Source organism: Ursus maritimus, unplaced genomic scaffold, assembly GCF_017311325.1.
Source record: "Ursus maritimus isolate PB19 unplaced genomic scaffold, ASM1731132v1 scaffold_7, whole genome shotgun sequence".
Taxonomy (NCBI): Eukaryota; Metazoa; Chordata; class Mammalia; order Carnivora; family Ursidae; genus Ursus; species Ursus maritimus.
Genome location: NW_024426885.1, coordinates 9672019 through 9694175, shown reverse-complemented (window position 1 = coordinate 9694175; position 22157 = coordinate 9672019). Strand labels below are relative to the sequence as shown.

The 22157-nt window shown below is 54.7% G+C and overlaps 1 protein-coding gene across 3 annotated transcripts in view; it reads left to right on the top strand.

Annotated features, from left to right (window-relative positions):
• Positions 1-22157, top strand: part of TACC2 (transforming acidic coiled-coil containing protein 2) — a 140778-nt gene that overhangs the window by 43427 nt on the left and 75194 nt on the right. The window contains exon 4 of one of the 3 annotated variants that reach the window (XM_008686899.2): positions 8151-8285. The exons of the other annotated variants lie outside the window; for them this stretch is intronic. Within the exon in view, the coding sequence (XP_008685121.2) occupies positions 8151-8285 (135 nt within the window). The remainder of the gene's footprint in view (positions 1-8150; positions 8286-22157) is intronic. 3 annotated transcript variants of the gene reach the window in all.

The window sequence follows — 22157 nt, the reverse complement described above, 5'->3', positions numbered from 1 at the left end:
TCACGGTGTATTTACTGCCACGGTTTTTGTAATGTTGTGCTTTTTGTTCATGATTTTGCTGCTTAAAGCGGCCGCCAAATACAGTGCGGAGTGCATTTCAGTGCGAGAAGGCTGTGGTGAGCCTTCTGTAGGAAATGCTGCTGCTGGGCAAGCTTCCTCTGGGCGTGAGGATGATGCTGTTGGCTGTGAATTCCATGACGTGTAGTAAATACGGCGTTTTCACATAGAAATGCACGTTACGTAGTGACCTATTGACAAAAGTGTTGTGACCAGAAGCTCGCAGGACCCCAAGCCAGCATAACCCCTGGGACCAGCGGTTCAGAACTGGCTAATTCGGCGTCCGTGACACCTTTCTAGAATGTAACCACCCTGAATAACAAGAATCAGCTGCACCTGAGGTGCCTGGGTGGCTCAGTCGGTTAAGCGTCTGCCTTCAGCTCAGGTCATGATCCCAAGGTCCTGGGATCGAGCCCCGAGTTAGGCTCCCTGCTGAGCGGGGAGCCTGCTTCCCCCTGTCCCTCTGCTGCTCCCCCTGCTTGTTCTGTCAAATAAATAAAGTCTTAAAAACAAACAAACAAACAAACAAAAGAATCCGCCACACCTGACCTTGCCGATCCGTGGGTATAGCTATGAAGGGCATTCTTGGCATCCTGAGCTTTCTCGGCAGTGGCCCTACTGGCCCAGTCCACCCATCTTAGCCTATTGGAGCTGCTGTAAAAAGCACCCCAGACCAGGGGCCTTGTAAACAGCAGAAATGTATTGCTCCCCGTTCTGGAGGCTGGCCGGCCGTCCCAGTGGTCGGTGGTCGGGTGAGGACCCTCTTCCACATGGCAGACTTCTCGCTGTGTCCTCATGTAGGGGAAATGGCTGAAGAGCTCGGTGGGGTCTCTTTTAGAAGGGCACTAATCCGGTTGGCGGGGGTTCTCAGGACCTAGTCACCTCCCAAAGGCCCCACTTCTTAATTCCAGCACATTGGGGATTAGGATTCCAACTTGTGAATTGAGGGGGACACGCATATTCAGACCATAGCACCCCTCTGTGTCCTGCTGAGAGTAGGAGCAGGAGAGGGGAGGGCGAGGCCTGGGGAGCTGGAGGAAACAGGGCAGAGGGGAGGCAGCAGCAGTCCCCTCTAGAGGTTTGCTTCCCCTAGGAGCAGGGTTGGTACTTTAAATTTAAAAATTAAAATTAAAAAAATATCTTTTTAAAGTGGGGCTGGAGGGTTTGCTTTAAGCCACTTTTGTCCCTCCCTCTCAATAGCCTGTCAATTTTTGGTGCCATATCCTTCTCTTAAACGACGTCTTCTTTCTGAATAGGAAAAAAGAGAGATGGCACCCCATCTCGGAGGCATTCTCCGATAAAATGGAAGAGATGTGGATGCACCCCTTCTCCTCTAGCACAGCCACTGGAGGACGTCCAAACCTGCTCCTTCCTCAGGGAAGAGCCTGGGAACCTGCTTTCACTGGCTGAGCTTCCCTTTGTGCTGTGGGCTTCCCTGGGCCCAGACCCTTGAGAACATTCTGCAAATGACTACGTTGTCTGTGGCCACTTACACTCCCCTCTGTTAAGTACTTTCAAAAACGTTTTTAAAGCCGTAGAATCATTTAAATGAAACCTTGCAGCTGTATCACACTTATTAAACAGAGTAAAACAGGGCAGTCTGGTTACATCCCAGAATGTCCTCTGCTTTTCCTTCCATCAGGAATCCAAGCGGAGGGTGTCCTTAGACCCTGGAGGGCTCCCTCGGACACCGCTGGGAAGCTACTCACCTGACTCACGTCCGTGGAGGCCAGACTTGAGTGTGCATCAAAATAACCCGGGTACAGCACACACCGCTGCCTTGTCCTTAGGGTTTCTGGCTGGGGAGCTCTGGGGAGCAGCCCGAGACTCTGCATTTCCACAAGTTCCCAGGGGATGGTGCTGCTGGTCTGGGGTCCACACCTGGGGGGTAGGCAGTCCTGTCCAGAGGCTGTTCTCCTCCCCCGTCTGGCTACCAAGAGCTCCACAGGGTTGGAGATCTCTGCCCCAGCTGGTGGCTGAAGTGTCTGATTCCCACCGTGGGACGGAAGAGCCAGGAGCAGAGGTAGCCCTGCCCAGTGTCAGAGCCTCCTCGAGAGTTTCCCAGAACGTTCTCAAGTTGAAAGCACGGGGGATTCGTACTGACTTACAGCCTCTGTTTGTCGTCTTGCTCCCAAGTCATTAGGTTTAGCATCCGACTCTTGATTTCGGCTCCGGGCGTGATTTCAGGGTCGTAAGATCGATCCCCACGTCCAGCTCCATGCCCATCGTGGAGTCTGATGACATTCTCTCTCTCTGTCCCTCCCCCACCTGTCTCTCTCTCAAATAAATAAATTAATTCAAAAAAAAAGAGAGAGAAAAGGGATTACCCAAAGAGCTTCTGTAAATAACAGACTTCCAAAAAACTTAAAAATAAATAACGGAATTCCTTTGCGCCAGTTGGATCTGTGGGAGGTATGTGCTGACAAATCCAATCGCCGTGACCAGTCCCCAGCGGGCTGAGTAAATTGGGGTGCATCTCTGCGCCTGCTCAGGGCCTTTGAGATTCCGGTCCAGCCGGCTGCTGTCAGATGGAGACACACAAAGTGCCCCCATTGGCCACGTTCAAATATTGACAAGTTCATATTTCAAATGAACATGTGATGTTGTTCTTGTTTTGGTTTTTCACGGGCCTTGAGCAGCCTTAACTGACTCTTGGAAGAAATCCCTGAATCTTGGATATCTGAGATGAGTTTCCTTGTGTCCTCTGCGCCCCGTTCCCCTGCAGTCTCTGTCACCAGGGCCTGGGAGGGCGTGGAAGGAATCCTGCCCCGGGAAGGAGGACCCACGGAGCCGCCGGTGAATGGGGTGGCAATTCCTGACCCAGATCAGAGGCCCTCGCGTAGCTCTGGGATGATGCTTCTGCCCTTTCCCGTCTTAAGTAGACTGTTTTGCTTGAGTCAAGCTTAAAGGTAATTTCCCTTCTGGGAGCGTAGGTTTGCTCTGTGGAGGGAGAGAGGGTAAGAATGTACTGGAAGGAACTGAGACGCCCGTTCAGGGTTAACTGTGCACGGCCAGCCCCCACTGGACGGGTAAAGGTCAGCGATGGTTAGGGGCCGTCGGCGCTCTCGCATGGGCTGGGTTTCACATGCTGGTTTATCTCGAGCGAGACTAGAAATAGCTCGACAGGCCTGCTTTGGAGTTTCCAGCCAATTCGCACGCCTGTCTGGGCACCCTGGATTTGGGCTTTGCTGCTCTGCAGCGACCGTCAGAGGAGCGCCCAGACTCGCCTTATCAAAGCACGTCCCTCTGCGGGCCAGTGCCCCAACCCACCGAGCTTAGCTCTCCGGAGCAACGGCGTCCAAGTGTTTTCTTCCCTCTAGCTTTCATCTGACTTTCCATCTGAGCTGAGTCCTTGGCCTTAGCTCTCGCCCGATGACGTGATCGTGTGCTTGGGGATTCGAGAAGGAAAAATCAAGAGCTTGTGAGGAAGGACGGTTGTGCTAATACCTTCCAGATGGTGATATGAAATGGGAGATAAGATGCTGTCGCCATCTGGCCCGACAGGACGTGGTGTGTTCAGCCTGGATCTTAGGGGTGTTATCACCCCCGTGACAGCCAGGTCACTCTGTTGTCTGTCCTTGGACAGGGGCTTAATTTGGCAACCCTGGCCGATCTCTGAAATGCAATTCACTATCGGGTCCGTGGGGGATCTGCCAGGAAGGACTCCAAAGCCCTGAACAGGGAATCAGCAGGCAACAGTGAGTGACAGCATCTCACCAGGGCAGGACTCGCAGGGCAGTCAGGCTGAACGCAAGGCCGGCATTGACATTGTCTGTGGTTCTCAGGTTCCGTGTGGGTGGAAACTGCATTCGAAGGGAGCCCTCGGCAAACTCTGACCATTAGTAATGGCTCCCTAGGGATGTGTGTCCCGAAGGATTCTAAGGTCCCATCCAGCTAGACCTGGCAGGAGAGAATGCCCTGATCAGTAAGTTATCTCTGCGGGCTCGAAGTATGGTGGCTTATGTGCCCTCTGGGTGCTAATGCTTCTCTTTGACACAAAAGGCTTAAATTAAATCAGCATTTCTGTCATCGTCCAAAAATATCAACATGCTGTGAATTTGAATTCGGCTTCTTTGTTATTCCACTAAGACTTGGAAAACATCATTGATTAAGTCCTTAACCCAGAAACGGGGGTCTGAAAGTTTTACTAGAAAGGCCTTCACACACCCTACCCCCAGCCCATTTCACAGGAGAAGAGATCCAGGCAAGGGAACAGAAGTATGTGGCAGAAGTGACAGGAGAATGCGCTTGAGAGGCCCTCATCTCTGGGCCCTGGCTTCTCTCTGCCGGTTCGGGGTCTGTCCGGAAGTCTGGCTGAGGGCTGGCGGGGGTACTGGGCACGGCCGAGGGCCTGACCCCCTTAGAATGATGTCTCAGGATGAGCCCTGGTGGGTCAGGGAGGCTTGGGTGGAGACAGGCGCTGGCACAGAGGGGCTGAACTGTCCCCACCTGCTTCTCATTTCTGCTCTAGCAGCGCTGCCCTCCGGCAGCTTGTGGGGGGGGCGGGCACAGGGACCCCTGGTAAGCTCCTTCTTGGGGTCTAGAAGCAGGGCTGGCTTCATGGGCTTGCCACCCAGACAGTCACCCAGGGCCTGGTGCTCAGAAGGGCTGTGTGCTTATTTCAGTGCTCTGCTGTCACTGTCCTGAAATTCTTGATCCTTCTGGAACGTGGGGCCCTGCACTTTTACCTTGCACTCGTTTACGTTCTACTTTGCTTTCGAACTAGGTTGCTGGTCCTGCCTCAGACTCCCGTTCCAAGCAGATGGCCCCGTTGTCCTGCTGTCGGTGGCCTACACGTGGGGGAGGTCAGGGGCGGCAGGGAAGGAGCTGCCTTGTGTTGAACACTTTCCATGGGCCGGGCTCTGTGCCGGGGGCCAGAGGAGCTGCAGTGGCCGAGACTTTAGTAGGGGAGAAGGACACCCTTGGGGCCCAGCCCAACCTGGCCATGCAGGTGGCATAGTTACCCCCACCTGGGGTGGACCCCCTTGTTTGGGTGAGGCCTCCGGATGACGATGGGGTGGCCTGGGAGAGGTAGGCATGCGGGGGCAGTGTCTGCGTGAGCCCAGGCACAGAAGCAAGAAGCTGCCAGGAGCATCAAGGGACTGGCTTGGTGGGGTTAGAGCAGGGAGAGGGAGAGGACAAGCCTGGGAGGCGACAAGGACAGAGACGGGGTCACAGGAGCCGGTGTGGGAGGCCAGGGAGTTTTCTCGCCTGGATTCCTAAGGCTGCGGAAAGTTTCAGGCATGGCAAGGACCTTATCAGAACTTGAGTGGGGTTATCCTGGTGACCGTGAGGGTTGATGTGAGGGGACAGGAGAGGCGGGTAGGGCAGGATATGCGGGTGCCCTCCTCACAGAGGTGGTGGCCCTCACCAGCAGAGAGAGGTGGGACAGAGAGGAAGGGGCCATGGAGAGGCGAGGACAGTCCCAGCTTCTGGTGCTGGTCTGAGTCACCGGGCCCTTCCCTGTCGGGGGCCTGACCTCCTTGGCCCCTGGGGATGGGCTAGCCGCAGGCTGGAGGCCGGGAGGGAGTGGGGGCTTCATTCCTAACAGAGCAGTTGAGTCACTTGTTTGGTACCTTGAGTCCTGAGAGCCCAGGGCAGGACGGGTGTGGCCCTGCGGTGGGGCCAGCAGAAGGGAGGGTGGAGGGAGCAGACGCCACGGTGGGTGGAGGGAGCAGACACCCCCCATACACACTGTGTTCTGGGAGGGGGAGGCAAATCTGTCACCTGTGGGCATCCTCATCAGTGGAGTGTGACTGTCGCTGGGCATCGCCCTGTGGGTTTGGCTTTGCTCTGAGGCCACAGATTCCAGGCTGTGTCTCCCCTCCCCTCTGCCAGGGTTTTCAAAGACAGAAATCTCTCCTTGCACTTTGGTGAGTACCCCCGAGAGTAGCAGAGCCACACCGAATATCGCCTTTCTTCAGCTTGCATGACGTCGAATAAAATCTTGAGGCAGGCACCGAGGGAGCACGGGCAGCAGGATTTCTTTGGGAAACTCAATTTTAGACGTGTAGTTTGAGTTGGTCAGCGGCCTGTTCACGGCTTAGGAACAGGAAAGAAAGTAAGCTTCCAAAGTGTGAAAAAGGCTAAGGAACTTAAAAGCCCCCAATAGTTCGCATTCTTCTTTTTGAGTCATTTCTTTATAAGATATACTCTTTCAGCCACCGTCCGGTTGTTAGAAATCAGCTTGAACAGGCGAGGTGTCCCTCCTGGAAACGCCCTTGGTGCTTTTGCCGGGTTCTGGCCATGCGCTCCCTGTCGTTTTTGTTCACCTGTGGGTCGGCCTTGCTCCGGGCTTACCCATGGCCTTTACTCTCCGGTCTCTGTTTTTCTCCTCATTTCTGCGGGGTTCAGGGAAAAAGGCAACGTGAGTTCCAGCTCTGCCTCTGCTCCTGACCCCCGGCTTGGTCACAACCAGCTGGGACACCCCAGTTCTCCCTCTGTCTGTTTATTGAGGGCTCACTGCGGGGCGGGGGGTGCTGGCTGGATGTCGGGATGCTGGCTCCATGACCTTGCCTCAGTGACCTCAGCTCTCTGAGCTTCAGTGTCCTTCTCTGTAATGCGGGGATGGTGACATTTGCCTCTAACTGTTGTCGTGAGGCTTCTTTGAGGTCATATATATAACGTGCTTGGCGCTGGGCATGCGGGACCGGGCACCCACCCCGAGGCGCCCAGGACAGTGCACGTGGCACTGAGCTCCCCGGTGGCTGAGCTGCTGCTGTTTCTGTGGCTGTTGATTCATGATGCCCATGCTGAGGCTTGGTGTGGAGGCTGAGGAGTTGCCGGCCTGGCGAGGCTGGGGGGCTGCGAGCCCAGGAGGCAGGGCGGGCAGCTCGCGGTGTGGGCACTGGGGGAGGCCCACATGGCGGGAGCGGAGCAGGTGAGGGCCAGGGCGGCGGAACTGGGGGTGAGGCGAGGCTGGGCCCTGCAGTCCCTTCTAAGCAGCGACAGGGATTTGGGGCAAGAGTGTGACTTCTTCCAGTGTGTTGAGTGTGGGGTGCCCATGGCAGCTGCCCTGCGGGCCGGGAAGCCGACCATGTAGGTGGTGTTGGAGGGGGTGGACATTAGCAGAACATTATTGACACTGACACCCAAGTGTCCTGCGTTTCCGCAGCCTGGGGGCTCCCGGCAGGTGCTTCCTCCCAGAGGGAAGAAATGAGTCCTCTGCAGAGGCTGGGAAACCTGCGACCCTGGCTTCGACCTCAGGCCTGGTTTCAGCTCTTGGTGCTGAGTCACGTAATACCATATGGGCCGCCTTCGGCCCTGCCAGCTCCCCTGTGGGCTGCAGTGTGGACAGCTGGAGAGAGGCTGGGAGGGCCAACCCACCCTGAAGACTGTTCCCAGGCTTCCGCCTGTGGACGGCATTGATAGCCTTGCTTTTTGCCAAAGGAGAAAATCAAACCTGTTTTGAGCTCTTTGCTTGAGAGCGTGTCTGTGGTTGGCTGTCCTTCCTACCCAAGTCCCCCTTCCCACGGGGCCTCCCAGCAAGCCAGCCATTTCCCTGGATGTCCAGCAGGGGGCACTCACCCACTGAATGTGGGACCTCGCTCTCCCGTAGATCTCTGTGCAACCCCTGCCTCCCCACCTAAGGGGTCCCCCCCTGTCCCTGATGCAGCCTCCTTGGTTACCGTCAGCCTTGTGGCTGTGGCTTTTCCCAGCCTCGGATTTGGGGGGTGTATCCTGGGGAGTTTGCAAAGCTGTGCTATGGTTTTCAATTCAGAGTTCATTGCTTATAAAAAAGTATTAGAAATGGTCATACAAAAGTCTGCTCCCCAAAATCAAAGAAGACAATTTACAGAGTGTCCTGAGCAACCACTCTGCCTCCATCAAAGAGAGGTCAAGTTCTGCTGGAGCCTAACACAGGAGGCATTCATGCCTGGCCGGGGGTGGGGGGCGGGGGGGNGGAGGGTGCCTTCTCTGTGTCAAAGCAAAGGCCCCAGGGAACAGGGCGGGGATGGCGGGAAGCAGCATGCTGGGTCTCTAAATAGCCCATTCCACGTGTCTGGGTGGATTGGGTGGGGTGAGGGGGCCTGATGAATGTGCCATTAATGAGCCGAGTTCCCCTGGGAATAATTCTCCCTTTGTGTCCCCAGCACCTTCCCAGCTGCCACCCGTGCCGCTCTCGTTCCCCGAGCCTCTGAACATGTGTCTTTGCTTCCTGCCCCAGCTGGTGATGGAGTAGAAGCTTCTGTTCTCTCCCACCAGGGTCTGCCCAAGGACTTAAGCAGGTATTGTGTAAAGCTTTCCTCCATGGTTGCTGCCCCTGGAGAGGAGGGGCCTGGGGGGCACAGACGTGAGCTGCGCTGGGGACGACACCAGCAAGGTGTTGACAGTTTGGATCAGTGATGCCCCGAGTGGTCATTTGTGGCTGGTTTGACGTTTACCCTTGCGGGCAAGTGTCCACATAGCAGTGGGATACCCTGAGTGAGCAAACGGATTATCAGGGATCTCCGGAGACACAGAACCAGTAGGATGTATATATACATATAGACCGAGAAATTTATGTTAAGGACTTGGCTCACGTGACTACGGAGACGGCAGGTCTAATGTGTGCAGGGGCGGCCGGCAGGCTGGAGACCCAGGCAAGGTCTGAAGCCGCCGCTGCTGTCTGAAGGCTGCCTGCTGGCAGAATCCCTCTTCCTTGGGGGACCATGGTCCCCACTTGTTCCTTCATTTATTTCTATTAAGATGGACTCGTGGTTATCTATTTTATACTTTGGGTCATAAGATAATACTACTTTATTTTTTTTACTTTTTAATTTTTTGCCCACCTCGTCTTAGCTTTGGCCATTGGACTACTGGCTCCTAGGGCTTTACTTTGAGAGGGTCCAGAAGGCCCGAGGCCTGATAGAGATACAATCAGATTCTCATTTTTAAAGGCTCTCTCTCGAGCTGCGTGGCAGGGCAGGACTGATTTCAGGACTGACCAGCCCCCCCTCCGCCCCCGCCGTCCTGAGGCTCCAGGTCCCACCCAGTGGGCCAGGACAGGACTGGGTGTGGCTGTGGGTCTGCGGCCTGACCCCGCCCTCTGTTGCACCTGCAGGCTGCCGCCAGGTTCGCTCGCTCTCCGGCTGCTTTAGCTGCGGGGCTGTGGCCTAGGTCCACCGAGCCAGAGAAAACTTGTCTCTTCCCCTCTGGTGGGTCCCTGGAGGTTTTCAAATTAATTTCAAAAACGCACCAGTGGAAATTTCATTCTGCTGAAATGGAAGTTGTTGTTGCTCGAGCCTGGGCCAGAGTCTGAGGTCCTTACTGGTCTCACGGGCTGGAGGTGCATCCTGCATCCGTTCCCATTTCCGGCTGGGCTTCTCTTGCCGGAGCCGGGAGCGCCTTCTGTGTGTTTTCACCACACACAGGCGTGGCCCGGCCCCCCCACCTCTGCGGTTTTGCCTTCCCCTGTTTGGGCTTGGAAGGGAGTGGCAGGGCAGCGAGACCTGGGGCACATCTTATTACGGAACCGACAGATGTTCTGTTCTTGCAGGCATGCTGGGTGACTTCCTGCTGCCTCCTTCTGCCTCTAATGGCTGCTGTGGAAACGATGACACAACCCCACATTTCCAGTGCAAATGGCTTTTCTCTGGGAGTTTTCACACCCCTCCCCTTCCCCCATCCCCGCTGGTAATCATTAGGATATAAGCCTTTGGGAGAACAGATGTGACTTTGAGAGAGGCCATGGGGAGGAGAGAGAGCTTCATGTCCAACCCTGCCTAAAGCAAAGAGCTTGTCCTGGGAGGGACACTGTCCGTTGCGGTGGCCAGGCTTCTGGCCTTCTCTTCGCCTCCAGCCCTGCCCTTCCACAGCCTCCATGCCCAGCAGACACCCTGGCCTATGAAGGTGGTCTGGAAAACATCAGGCAGCGATGCATTGAGCTCAAGGAGGCTGAAGCCAGGCAGGGAGTCATGATAAAGAATTCTCTAGTGATGCGGGTCGAAAGCCCTCACTCCTGCCAAGGCTGCCACAGATGACCATGTGTTTTTGGACCCTCTGGAGGCTTGTGGCAAAGAGCCTGGTGTGTTGGCACATGGGCCAGGTGGGTGTGAACCTGAGCAAACAATGTCCCTGTCCAGAGCTGACCTGCCAGTCGGCCTGCTGGGGACCACTGTCTTGAAGGGATGGGTAACTTGGAGGCCTGGCCAAGGGCTTCCTGGATAGACCTGGAGGAAATGAGATGGGAGAAGGAGCTTCTTGCCAGAAGGAAGTGGTTCCACGCTGGAGGAGGCCCAGGGCGCAACACCCCCGAACCGTAGCCCGGGGTGGGGGCAGGCAGGTGGCCTTTGCTCACCAGGGCTTCTGGTGAGATATCCCCCAGACCCTGACCGCATTGGGCAGCTCTAAATTGCTCCCATCTCTCTCTCCACACTTGTCCCGGACTGGAGAGATTTTCCTGGCAGAAGAGGCAGTGCACGTCTCCCTGGCCCCACCCTGGCTGGTACCCTCTTCCCCCCAGGTTAGAGACGTGACCCCCTTGAAAAATGCTGCACGTTCTTGCACTCAGAGCTGCTGCGTCTGCCAGCTCGCAGCTCCCTGGTTAATTTTGTAGGTGGGGTCAGGACCCTCCTCTGTTTTCAAGATGCCGATGCTGTCTGCCAGCAAGGTACTGTGCTGAGCAGACTCGAGTCTAATCTGGCTTGTTCCTTAGTCATATGAGCCACATGTCATTACATGCATTCCCGTGCCTGAAAGACCACTTCTTAGAGGGCAGCCTGGGCCCAGATGTGCTGTAGAGTGTCACCCACCTGGCGGGACAGGCATAGGCCACGTGACCTGGGGCTTCTGGCTGCTGGTTGGTCTCATGAATGGGAGCCGGTGTTTGGGCAGCTGGGCGGGTGCGTCCGGAGGCTCCACGTCGCTGGCTGGTACTTCACCAGTGCAGTCAGTAGAGGGTGGCCACCTCGGTCTGGGCAGAGCAGGTGTGGAGAGGCGGGACCAAGGCCCCTAGCCATGACCTTCCTTTCCCTTCTTCTGGGAAGGAGAGCAGGCAGCCAGGTGGGGCTTCTCTGGAGCACACTGGGAGAAACTGCAGATCTTCAGCTTGGTGACCCCAGCTGGACTGGAGTCCCAGCACCCCTCGAGCAGCCTGGAAGGGAGTCCGACCTGACATGGGGAGCTGATGGCACAGGGGAGCTGTGAGAGCCAGGGAGGGTGTGGCTGGGGGTGCCCAGCTTAGCTTCCGGAGGGTGGAAGGTTTCAGGGCAGCAGGAGGTCTGGGAGCTCCCCCTCCAATCCTGGTAATGCCCTTGGCCCCATATTATGTTGGCTGCCATGTTATAACTCAGATTTTTGCACTTTAAGTGGCTGATTTGCTTCCAGGCCCAGTGTATGCCTTGGAGCCCCCAGACCCGGCTGGAGGTAGGAAGAGAGGGATTGCCAGCAGCAGGCCTGGTCGTGGATCGCCCAAGGGGAAGTGGAAAAATAGACCCACAGACCAAGACAGGGCCCCAGGGAGGGAGGGTGGGAGAAGGGCTTCTCACCAGAACATGCCTGCCTCAGGGCCCCTCCCTGCCTTTTTGGCAAGTTCTGCTGCCTTTTCCGCAAATGAGCTTCTCTTATACTCAGGCTCATGATGAAGATGAAGTCACAGGCCTGATGTGACAGCTACAGGAAGGTGACAGGTGCTCTGAGCCTAAGTGGATCATGTAGTGTGGTCTTCTGCTCTGTTTCCATCTATACGTCTGCCCATTTGTCCATCCGCCCGCTCAGCACACACGTCCTGGGTTGATTTCTGTGCCAAATCCCATGTGTGAGGTGGTGCAGGGGGAGGAACGTCAAACTGGAGAGACTTGCTTCTGGCCCACTTAGGAGCTGTGTGACCTTAGACAAGTTACTTGACCTCTCTGAGCCTTAGTTTACCAAAATCTTTAGAATGAGGCTAGTAGTCCCCACGTCCGGGAGGTAACTGTGAGGAGTAGAAGAGGTACGTGAAGAATGTAGCCCAGCGCTTGGCAGACAGGAGGCATTTCATCAATGTCGGCTCTCCACTGACATCCAGCGGTGCTGCGAGCGCTGGGGGAAAGGAGCCGGAGACAGACACAGCAATAATACAGCGTGGAAAGTCTCCCACAGAGTTGAGAACAGAAGAGCCAGAAGAGAGCCTACTCTGCCTGGAGCAGTCGGGGAGGCTCCGGGGGTGAAGAAGGCAGAGGTCCTTCGGAGGGGGAGGCACAGGAGCCACGGCTTGGTGGGAGGTGGAGAGGCCCAGCAGATTTCGGCAGCAGGTCAGGACAGGCCTGGACCCATTGGGGCGGGGGGAACGCGGGTGGTCGGGGGCAGAGCGGTGAGGTTAGCGGCAGAGAGTGACAAGCGGGGCAGGTGGCAGTCCGATTTGGAGGGGCCTGCGGCCAGGGTCCCCGGAGTTCACTGGGCCCCACAATGTGCAAGGAGGATCGTCTCCCCTTTAAAGCAGGGGAGAATCAGGACTCAGTTGAGTTGTGTGGAAAATCTCCGGTGGCCAAGGGGAGGATGGGTGGTGAGGAGAGGCCGGCGGTCACCGGGCCACTGGAGTTTGTCACCGTGGTCCAGGTGGGAGGTGATGGTGGCCCAAATGTGGGTGGTGGATGTGGGGATGGGGAGGATCTGACTCTGTCTTCATGGCTTGCATTCCTCCCTTCCTTCCTTCACTCATGAATGTCTGTTGAGCTTCTGCTCTGTGCCGGCCTCTGAGGCTGGTGCTGGGGGTACAGTAGTGACCCCCACAGAGGGGGGCCACACTCTTATGAGGGGACTCTGCAAGGGCGGGGATTCCTGGGCTGTGCTGTGATTCTGGGGTGGGGGGGCTCCCAGGACAAGTCCCCCAGGACCCTGGGCTTGGCAGCAGCCTTTCCTCCCCGTGCCGTGCTGCCTAAAGCTGGGGCTCAGGAGGGGAGGGGTGTAATCCCCCATGGGGTTCCACCCAGCATGCAGTCCCAGCCCTTTATCTCCTGGCTAAAAGGCAAAGGACGGCTCTTCGAGGATGACTTGCCCACTTTGTTTCCCCAATAAGTACCCCTGCTCCTGACTTTAAAAATCCATCTCATTGAGCATCATTGCCTAGTGCCTTTGCAAACCATATGGTCGTGCGGCCTTTCTCAAGTTTAGATAATGGGGCTCCCCTCCCTCCCCATTTTTATTGGCCCCATTTTAAAGGCAGGCAAACCGAGGCACAGTGAGGTCAGGACCTTGCCTGAGGTCGCAAGCTCCTAGAGCAAAGCTGTGGTGGGAACCATTTGGGTTGAGGGTCTCAGCAGACTCCTCCTCCAGGAAGTCGGCCCGGGGAATGAGGAGCTCCGGACTTGGTGTCCCAGGGCTGCTGTGAGAGTCAGCGGGGCAGGGACACTGAGTTCTCCCCAGGACAGAGTGACTTCTTGCTTCTCCACGAAATGGCCACAGCAGCATCACAGCTAACGTGTACTGAGCGCTTGCTGGACGCCGGGCACGGCTGTACGGAGCGCTGCTCACCTGTTACTTCGTTTAAACCTCGCAATATCCATGTTGGTGGGAAGGTCCTATTTATTTTTATTGCACAAATGAGAACGCTGAGGGCCAGAGGGGCTTGGTAACTTCTTTGGGTCAGTTTAAGGATTGAGGTAAATGCGCGATTTCCCTTATTATCCATTAATCTTTCTGAATTAGGTGAATGAGGAAGAGAGTTTAATTCAAACCTCATTCCTGGGCACCCAGCCATCCCCTCCCCCCGCCCCCAAATCCCACAGACAGAAAGCAAGACTTGTCAGGGAAGCTGGAGGGCATGGCTCTGGGCCTCGCATGTGACAGCGGGGGAAGACCTTGGATTGCTTCAGGGATTCTCCTTAAGCTCTGGCCTCAGTTGGAAAGAATTTTAGTTTTGGCCTCTCTCCTGTGTGTCCCTAATTACAGGTCTGTCCGCCCCCCCCACACCCGAGGGATGTCCATCCAGCCCTTTGTCCACATAGCGGTCAAGAGACTCCCATGTGCCAGGCTCTGGGCTAAGCATTGGGCATTCCATGGGGCAGATGGGGGGTGCAGTCTGAGCCCCCCAGGAGCCCACCTTGCCCAGACTTGTTCCTTAAGGGGATACTGGTTGCTGGGGGGCTGCTACCCTAGGATGAAGGGGTCAGAGCGGGCCCTTCTGGAGAGAGATCTTGACCTCCCAGAAACAAAGGAGCCCCCCCCCCCCCCGCCATGTTGGGGATCTGAGGCACGTTCCCAGGCTGGGCCATCACAAAGCAGGAGCCCTTCTTTTTCTGGATTCATAACTTAACGAGATGCAAAACCATGTAAATGTGCCATGCACTTACTCTGCGTCAAAATGGAATCAGTGATCAGCCTCTGAAAGCTGCTAGGAAAGCTGGCGGTGCCTCTCCCACGTTTCCTTCAAGTCAGCGGGATGAGGCGGGAATTGGGTCAGTCTGTTGTCACGGCAAGATTGTCTCCACGTGGACAAATCAATTCCTAAAAATCTGAGTATTTAGGAAGAGTAATCCCTTATCTTCAGACACAGTTACAGGCTAATTGCTTCCAGCGATGACTAGACAGCCCCCTGGGATGCTTAAAAAAGGGAAATATTTTTAGGGCTTGGTAATGCACACACGAACACACGCACATCTGTGCACGTATGCACATCTGTGCACACACGCATGGGTGTACCCACACGCACACCCACACGCACACACACGCACACGCTCGTTCACTCTCTCCACAGACGTTATGCTAATGCCATCAGTAGGTGCTCATGGATGCTATTTCTGGCCCAGCTGTTCTGGATTTCTGTTCTATCCTGGAGCCTTGAGTCAACAGCTCTGGTCCTCAGCTTCTGGCTTTCAGTATGCCGCCCACAATTAGGGCAGCCCCACGTCAGGCTCTGTGTCCCTGCTGTTCAGGCATGGAAAGTGATGCCCCCCAGACCAGCTGGCCATCTGCCTCGTGAGGGGACTGCTGCCCGGGTAGGGACTTCGTGAGGACCCGCTGTCCGTTTACAGTGAGGCAAGGAGCACGACAGCCAGAGCTTCTGAATGTGCTCGTTCGCATTTTCTTCACTGGAAGCACTGTCACTCTGAACAGCGTCTTTGGAGCCACGGGGAGGAACCCTCTCCCCTGTTTGCGGTGGGACCTGAAGTTCTCTACCTGTTTCTCCCATCTGGCTTCGGAAACCAGCCCTGCTCCTGATTCTGGCAGCGGGGAGATCCCATCTCTGTCTACACCTGGATGTTTTCGTAAAAGATCTCTTTTTCCTGGTACCAAGTAGCCTCTGGAACCAGTCAGCTTAAGCTCTAGAGGAACTCGGTGGATTAACACATCAGCATTCACTCTAAGTACAGTATGTCAGCTCTCTTAACACGCACTGAACAGTGCTTATGGAATTTTCTGTTCTTGGAAATATTTCTCCAAGAAGAAAGGGGGATGACACTGGTTATGTTCTTGGTCTGAAAGACCGGCGTCTGGTGCGGGCGCGTTACTTGTTTCTCTCTTCCCTGGTTTGAGGGAAGCTTGACTTTAAGTTTCGAGCTTGAATGTTGGAGGTCAGAGTTTTATTTAGCCAATGTCCACCTTGGGCCACCCAGTTTTTGCCTATGACCTTAAACCTAGCTTATGAAAGTCGTTGGAGGAACAGGTCTGGAAAAAGACAATTATTACCTGAGATAGACCACTCAAAAATGAATCCGCTTAATAAGTCAAAGTTTTATGGTAATAGCACGGAAAGGGTTTAACTGTGCGACTTTACCTTGAAAAAAGAAATGAAGAGTTTTGAAAACGGTGAGTTTTATATTTAACAACATGTAGGCTTTCAGGATAACCATATGCTAATTATTTATTTATTTATTTGTTTGTTTATTTATTTATTTTTAAAGATTTTATTTATTTAATAGAGAGACAGCCAGCGAGAGAGGGAACACAGCAGGGGGAGTGGGAGAGGAAGAAGCAGGCTCCCAGCAGAGGAGCCCCATGTGGGGCTCGATCCCAGAACGCCGGGATCACGCCCTGAGCCGAAGGCAGACGCTTAACGACTGAGCCACCCAGGCGCCCCCATATGCTAATATTTAGAACGAACAAAGAGGGGCACCTGGGTGGCACAGTGGTTAAGCGTCTGCCTTCGGCTCAGGGCGTGATCCCGGTGTTATGGGATCGAGCCCCACATCAGGCTCCTCCGCTATGAGCCTGCTTCTTCCTCTCCCACTCCCCCTGCTTGTGTTCCCTCTCTCGCTGGCTGTCTCTATCTCTGTCCAATAAATAAATAAAATCTTTAAAAAAAAAAAAAAGAACGAACAAAGAAGTCTGGCTCAATTTTTCTGCCCGATTGTCAGGGTTGTGTATCCCTCACCTCCCATCTGAGTCCCTTCACCATAAATCCACAGGGACCTCAACAGTTTTCTGCAGGGCTCCTCTCAGCTCCTTGATCTTGACGTTCCGTCCTCGAAGCTGCCTTCTTCTAACTCCTCCCGAGCTTCTCCTCTTCAGTGGCTCACAGATGGCCATCTGTCACGATTTCTGGAGAGTCCCATTCCCTGACTTCACGGTGTCCTGCGTGTTCTGCCAGGTTTTAGCTCCCTTTGCAGTCGGAGGCATTGTGTATTTGCCCTGACAGTCGTCGAGAGACAACTGGCGGCGACTTTGGAAGCCAAGAAGGGCTTCCTTCCCTATTTGAGGGGAGGACCGAGTCTCTAAGTGGCTTCTTCGTTGCCGGACACCCCCCTCAGGCTGACCTTTGCTTCCTCTTCTATAACTTTGATGCTGTGGCACCATGGATGCTTGGAGACGCTCTCGGAGGGATGGGGCAGCTCGAAATATATCCTCTGGGAAGTTGTTCGCTTTCTGGTGTTCCTTGTTGCCGGAGGGAGCCGGGTAGCTGCTGCTCCGCTCACTGAGCAGCCCCGTGGCGTTGAGTGTGGAAGGGTTGTTGTCCACCATAGTCACCGTCTCTTGGCAGAGGACCCACGGGACAGAGTATGTCGAGAACGTCAGTCACAAGACACCTGCTCATCCGTGGAGTGGCCTTTTTTGTCCCCCCAAACCTGCTGGGTTTTATGAATTATGTAACTGATCGTGATTGTTTCCCTTTTTGCTTTGGCTGTTGGGAAGCTTAGGACCAGAGTTGCAGCTTATTCCAACAAGGACTTTGATAAGTACTTCTGGAATAACCTTACCCCCTCTGGCTTTTACACACCTTTTCTAGCTGAATTTCTTTCCTTTCTAGCTGAATTGCAAGCTTAAATCTTTTCTAAATTTGGATAGATTTTCTAAAAAGTGATCTCAGGAGTTCTCCCACTATCTCTGTCTCAAACAAGCAGAATGAATTTGGTAAAGACGGAAGAATTTTGTGTCACTGACTCCTCTTCCATGATGAGACTTTGTGGCACTCAAGTTGTGTAGACCTGGTGTTTTCTGCACTTGTGGGCTTCAAAGATTAACATTGTAACCTGTATCTGTAATTTTGAAATAAAAGCCAGTCTCATCTCTCTTTACCAATTTCTTTTCTAGCGCATTTTGGGATGCCTCTCTGGGTGTGACAGTAAAACCCTCAACCTTCATTTTCGATCATGACAGAATTGAAAGAATTTACCCCATGAAGGGTAGTCTTTGGAGCTGCCTTTGCTTGGAAGGAACTCTGGAAGGTCTCATGTGTAGATATGGTGAAGGTGGCAAGGAAAACATATAGTAGATCAGCCCTTTCCAAGAAGAAAGGGGAAGAACTTTCTGGAAGAGATGGGATTTTACCTGACCTTGTGCTTCAGCCCAAGAATACCACTCAGGCTCCTAAGGGCGAGCATTTGAGGTTGAATGTTGGAGTCTAGAAGATCAATAGATAACTTGTGGCCCCAGAAATGAAAGAACCCATCAATCTCCCCTTTCTCTGTTCATCAGACAATTGAAGACCTTTGCCAGGACCTCTTCCCACGCCCTCTAAGTGTGACCCGCATGTGTTTATGGAGCCCTGGCTGTGTGCAGGGCATGCTGCAGGGCTGGGGAGCGGAGTGCAGGTGCAGACACATGGATAAAGTGGGATGAGTGGGATGAGGAAGTCCCAAGGCTCTGACCTGCCAGTGGTGGAGAGAAGTCTGAGGGCCAGCCGGGACTGACCCTCCCAGGCGCTGGCCCGGAGCTGGGGCTGATACCCAGGAGGCATTGAGAGAGCTGGGGAGGGTAGGGAGGGGCGCCTCTTCAGCAGTGAGGTCACAGGGAGGACCCTGGCCCCGCTCAAGGACAGGGTGGAGCGAGTCACAGTATCAAGGCCAGAATACGGAATTGGGATTTCTTCCCGAAGGCCGTGGTCAGCTTTTGGAGCAAGGTTGTATGACATAAAAGCTCTGTCTCCAAAGCCCAGGGAAGAGGATCCCAGATCTGTAAAATCTGGTGGGGAAAGTGCCAGCAGTGTGCCGTTCCTGCCCACCCCTGGTCCTGTTCACTGGCCGGTCCTGCTGGTCTCAGGTCACGTTCACATGTGGATGCGGAACTTGGGCCACACGGGAGGCCTGAGGTGGAAGAGCTTCCACCAGCTGGAACCTCCGGGGGAGGGCAGTGAGCACAGAGTCGTGCGACATGGGGGGACCTTCGGGGGCCTCACATGGAGGAGCAAGTTGCCAGCAGGCCGTGGTGGTCCTATCAGAGCGGGAGCCTGGCTAAAGCTGGGCTCCCTGAAGAGAAGGCCCGCGTGCTTTTGTGCGGCGTCCCCGCAGCCCCCACCACGGGGTAGTGGACGGTGGGGAAGGCCAGCGACTTGAAGAAACAGGACCTGGGCCGTTCTCCATCTGTGTTTACATTCTTCGTGCTCTCCAGATGGATTTTTTCTGTGATCTGACCTACTTTTCTTTAGTGTGTGTGCTTGGGCTAATTAGCAGTGCAGGGGTCCATCGGTCCTGTTTGGAGAGCGTGGCTGCTATGGCAACTGGAGACTCTCCGAGGCCGCAGGCAAAGATAGAGCCGCGCAAGTTGTTTTTCTCGGGGTATCAGAGGTGCTTCAAATGGCTCGCCCTTCTGGACTGTGGCTCGGTCCCTTGGACCTTACTGGGATTTAAGGGTCTCTATCACATAATTTATCTCTCAATTACAGACGTTTGGCAGGTTTGCTGATCTTTCTGGTATGTGTCAGTAACTTGAGGAGAGGCTCATCTTATGCAACCTGTATAGGCAGGTACACGGCAAGCGCACTGATACGTGTTGAATCGCTAGTTGTTTTAGAAATGACGGGTGCATCCCTTTATTTATGCAGATTTCTACGGTGTCTGGGAGCCATCACTAGGAGGGTTGGTCCTGTTGTCTAAGTGGACTTAGCCTGCCATCAGGGTCCCAGAATATGGGTGCGATGGTCCAGAGGCCCCAAGAGGGGCTGTCTGAGTTCAGGATCTCATTGCAGCCACGGTTAGAAGCTCCAGGGATCACTGGTTTGCTCTGGAGGGGAAAGGCTCTGCTTGGGGCGGCCAGGGTAAAGTCTGGAGAATGGGCTGGGAGTGAAGAGATGGTAAGGAAGGGCAGAACCAGCCGGGCCACGTGAAGGCAGTCCCTCCCGGAAGAAAGGTCCAGACTCAGCAGAGGGGAGCCAAGGGCATGGCGTCCGTAGCCTCAGCCCCAGGTAACGGCCAGGCTGGGTGCTCAGTGTGGGTGTGCGAGTACCTGCGGGAGCCGGTGCTTGGAGCGCTAACTGCTTGTATTTTAGAATTTCCAGATAGAACCTGGATACACTGTACACACCCAAGATTTAACCTTTGTGGAATGATCTGGGGTGGGACGGGGTGAGGCAGGGAGGAGGGGGAGGCAGTGGACAGGCAGGAGTGGGGCGGAGGGGGTGGTATTTATGTCATGAGCAGTTCTGTGGATGACCATATCCCAGGGCTGGGTCCACAGAGCATCGACGCGGGGTCCGATGGCCCCGGACTGTTGTTCGAGTTTCCTGGGTCTGGCTTTTTGCTTTTTCTTAGCTGTTCTTCTTGGGTCCCATCCACGTATCTTCAGCAGCTTGTCTTGGTCGGCTTGGGCTGCTGTGGCAAAAACAGCCTGGTCTGGGAGGCGCAAGTTCTGCTCCCAGTTCTGGAGGCTGCAAGGGTGACCCCGCGTGGCCGGGTTCTCCGCCAGAGCCGTCTTCCCGGCCTACCTGGAGCCCACAGCGAGCCCTAGGCCTTCCAGAATAGCGCTCCCTCTCCACACCCCGTTTTTCCGTTTTACATTTTCTGTTGGCTGAATGACTAGATGACCAGATTCGTTTCACTTACGTGTAAACTGAGCATCAGGAGGTCATCGCGAGGGCGTGAGAAGCTCTTCTGTGAGTCCGCTGCGCAGACTCGTCATGCGTGGCTTTGTGTGGCATCACGGGTCCCCACATTGCATTTGTCTCTCCCCTGGTTCCTGGGGGTGTTTTTGGCATCACAGAGTTGGTGGCAGCCTGTGAAGTGTCAGTGCGTCATGACATTAGAGTCATTGGGACTCGAAATGGCACTCAGGCGAAAATGCTTCTCAGGAAGAAGGAAAGAAAATTAGCACTGTTCAGCACCCGTTAGAGTCCCGCTCCTGGGACCCTATGTATACGTTTGTATTATTTGATTTAATTTCCCAATACCCTGCAAAGTAGATGCTTTCTCTCTTTTGCCAGCTGGGGAAGCAGAGGCTCTGGATGGTTACACGGTTGGCTCTAGGCCACCCCACAAATGAGGGAGAAGTCAGGATTTGAATTCCGGTCTCATTTCAAAACCCTCCCCTGTTTTTGCAGCAAACCCCTACCCGCGGGGGGCAAGCACAGTTGGATGGTTTTGTCCTTTCGTGTGTCTCAAATGAAAAGGCAGATGGGTTCTGATTGTGGCTGTTCACCGTCGTAGTGTCAAGTTGGGCTCAAGGCCATACTCTCCGTACCCAGGGAAGGGGTCACTTTCCTCAAAAAACTAATTCTAGGTTAGGGCTTATGGAATTTTCAGCTCCGCGTGATAAGGTTGGTGGGACTCCCAACTGCCCCAGGAGATCTGCTACCTAAGGGGAAACCAAGCCTCAGGGCACTGGAGGAGGAACACAGGACATGTGGACAGATCAGCAGGATTGGTGCCCCCAGATGACACCCTGTCCTGACAGTGAGTGACAGCTGTCCAGGAGGTGCTTCCCAGAGCAGGCCTCCTCAGGCCACCCTGACAGTGACCCTCCCTGCAAGACTGACATAGTCATTAGCCATCTTCATGGAAATGCAAAAGTAAACCTTCTCAGGGTTTCCTGGAAATTTCGTGTTGTTGTGTCCTGGGAAACAGTTTCAATTTTCTGGCTTTTGGTTTGACACTAATTTTAAACAGGCACAGAGGAAAGGCAGCCCACCATGGAGTCTAGAACCATCCTGACATTATGAGCCGCGACCTCAAAAGGTCCTGTCCAAACATCCTTGCCACAGTTTCAGAAAATGCTCAGGGCATTGGAGGAAATTTTTAAATGCTTTGTGCAGTTCTGTTTTCATTTTATTTTTCTTTTGGCCCCAGTTTAGATGCATTTTAAGCTCACTGTGCGGGGTGGGGGTGGGGGTGAAGTGTAGAAGGGTTTTCAACTTACGCTTAGGGGCTCACTTCAGTTGCCGGTCCGTTTGGAGCTCAGAACACAGTTGCACCGAGAGTAGAGCAGAGGCAAATGGTCAGGCTCCCAGGTGTGCCCCGAACCTCTGAACCTGTGAGACGTGAAACCCTGCTCTAGTAGCTTTTGGTGAGAAGGCGCAGGAGCCCCAGCCTTGATCTTTCCTGAGGTAGCTGGAGCCAGGTGGGGGGCCTGGCTAGGTGGGCATTGTCCTAGCCAGGCTGTGGGGGTGGGTGCTGGGGGCACTGTGATGGGGTGTGTTTAGAATCACAGGGGTGGGCCATTGGGCTGCAGGTCACAGCAAGCTGCCTTTTCCCTGGACACCTGGTGGTTTAGGGGCCTGGCCTGGGCTCAGCTTGCCTGGCCTCTGGTTAGGATGAGCACTTGCTCAGGGCTTCTCCATGGAGAATTCACCTGGTGGCCAAAGGTGGCGTTGCCGACCCCTTAGCAGGCCCTGTGCTTCTTTCTCTCGGCCTTGCCCACCACCCCCATTGTGTGAGCAGATTGGAGGCCGAGCCTGGGCTCGCTGTGAGCAGGGAGCCAGGCCCTGGAATTCCCCTGGTGCAGAAGCCTCATCAGGTTCCAGGCCTGAAAACCACCGCTCCCCCCCCCCCCCCCCC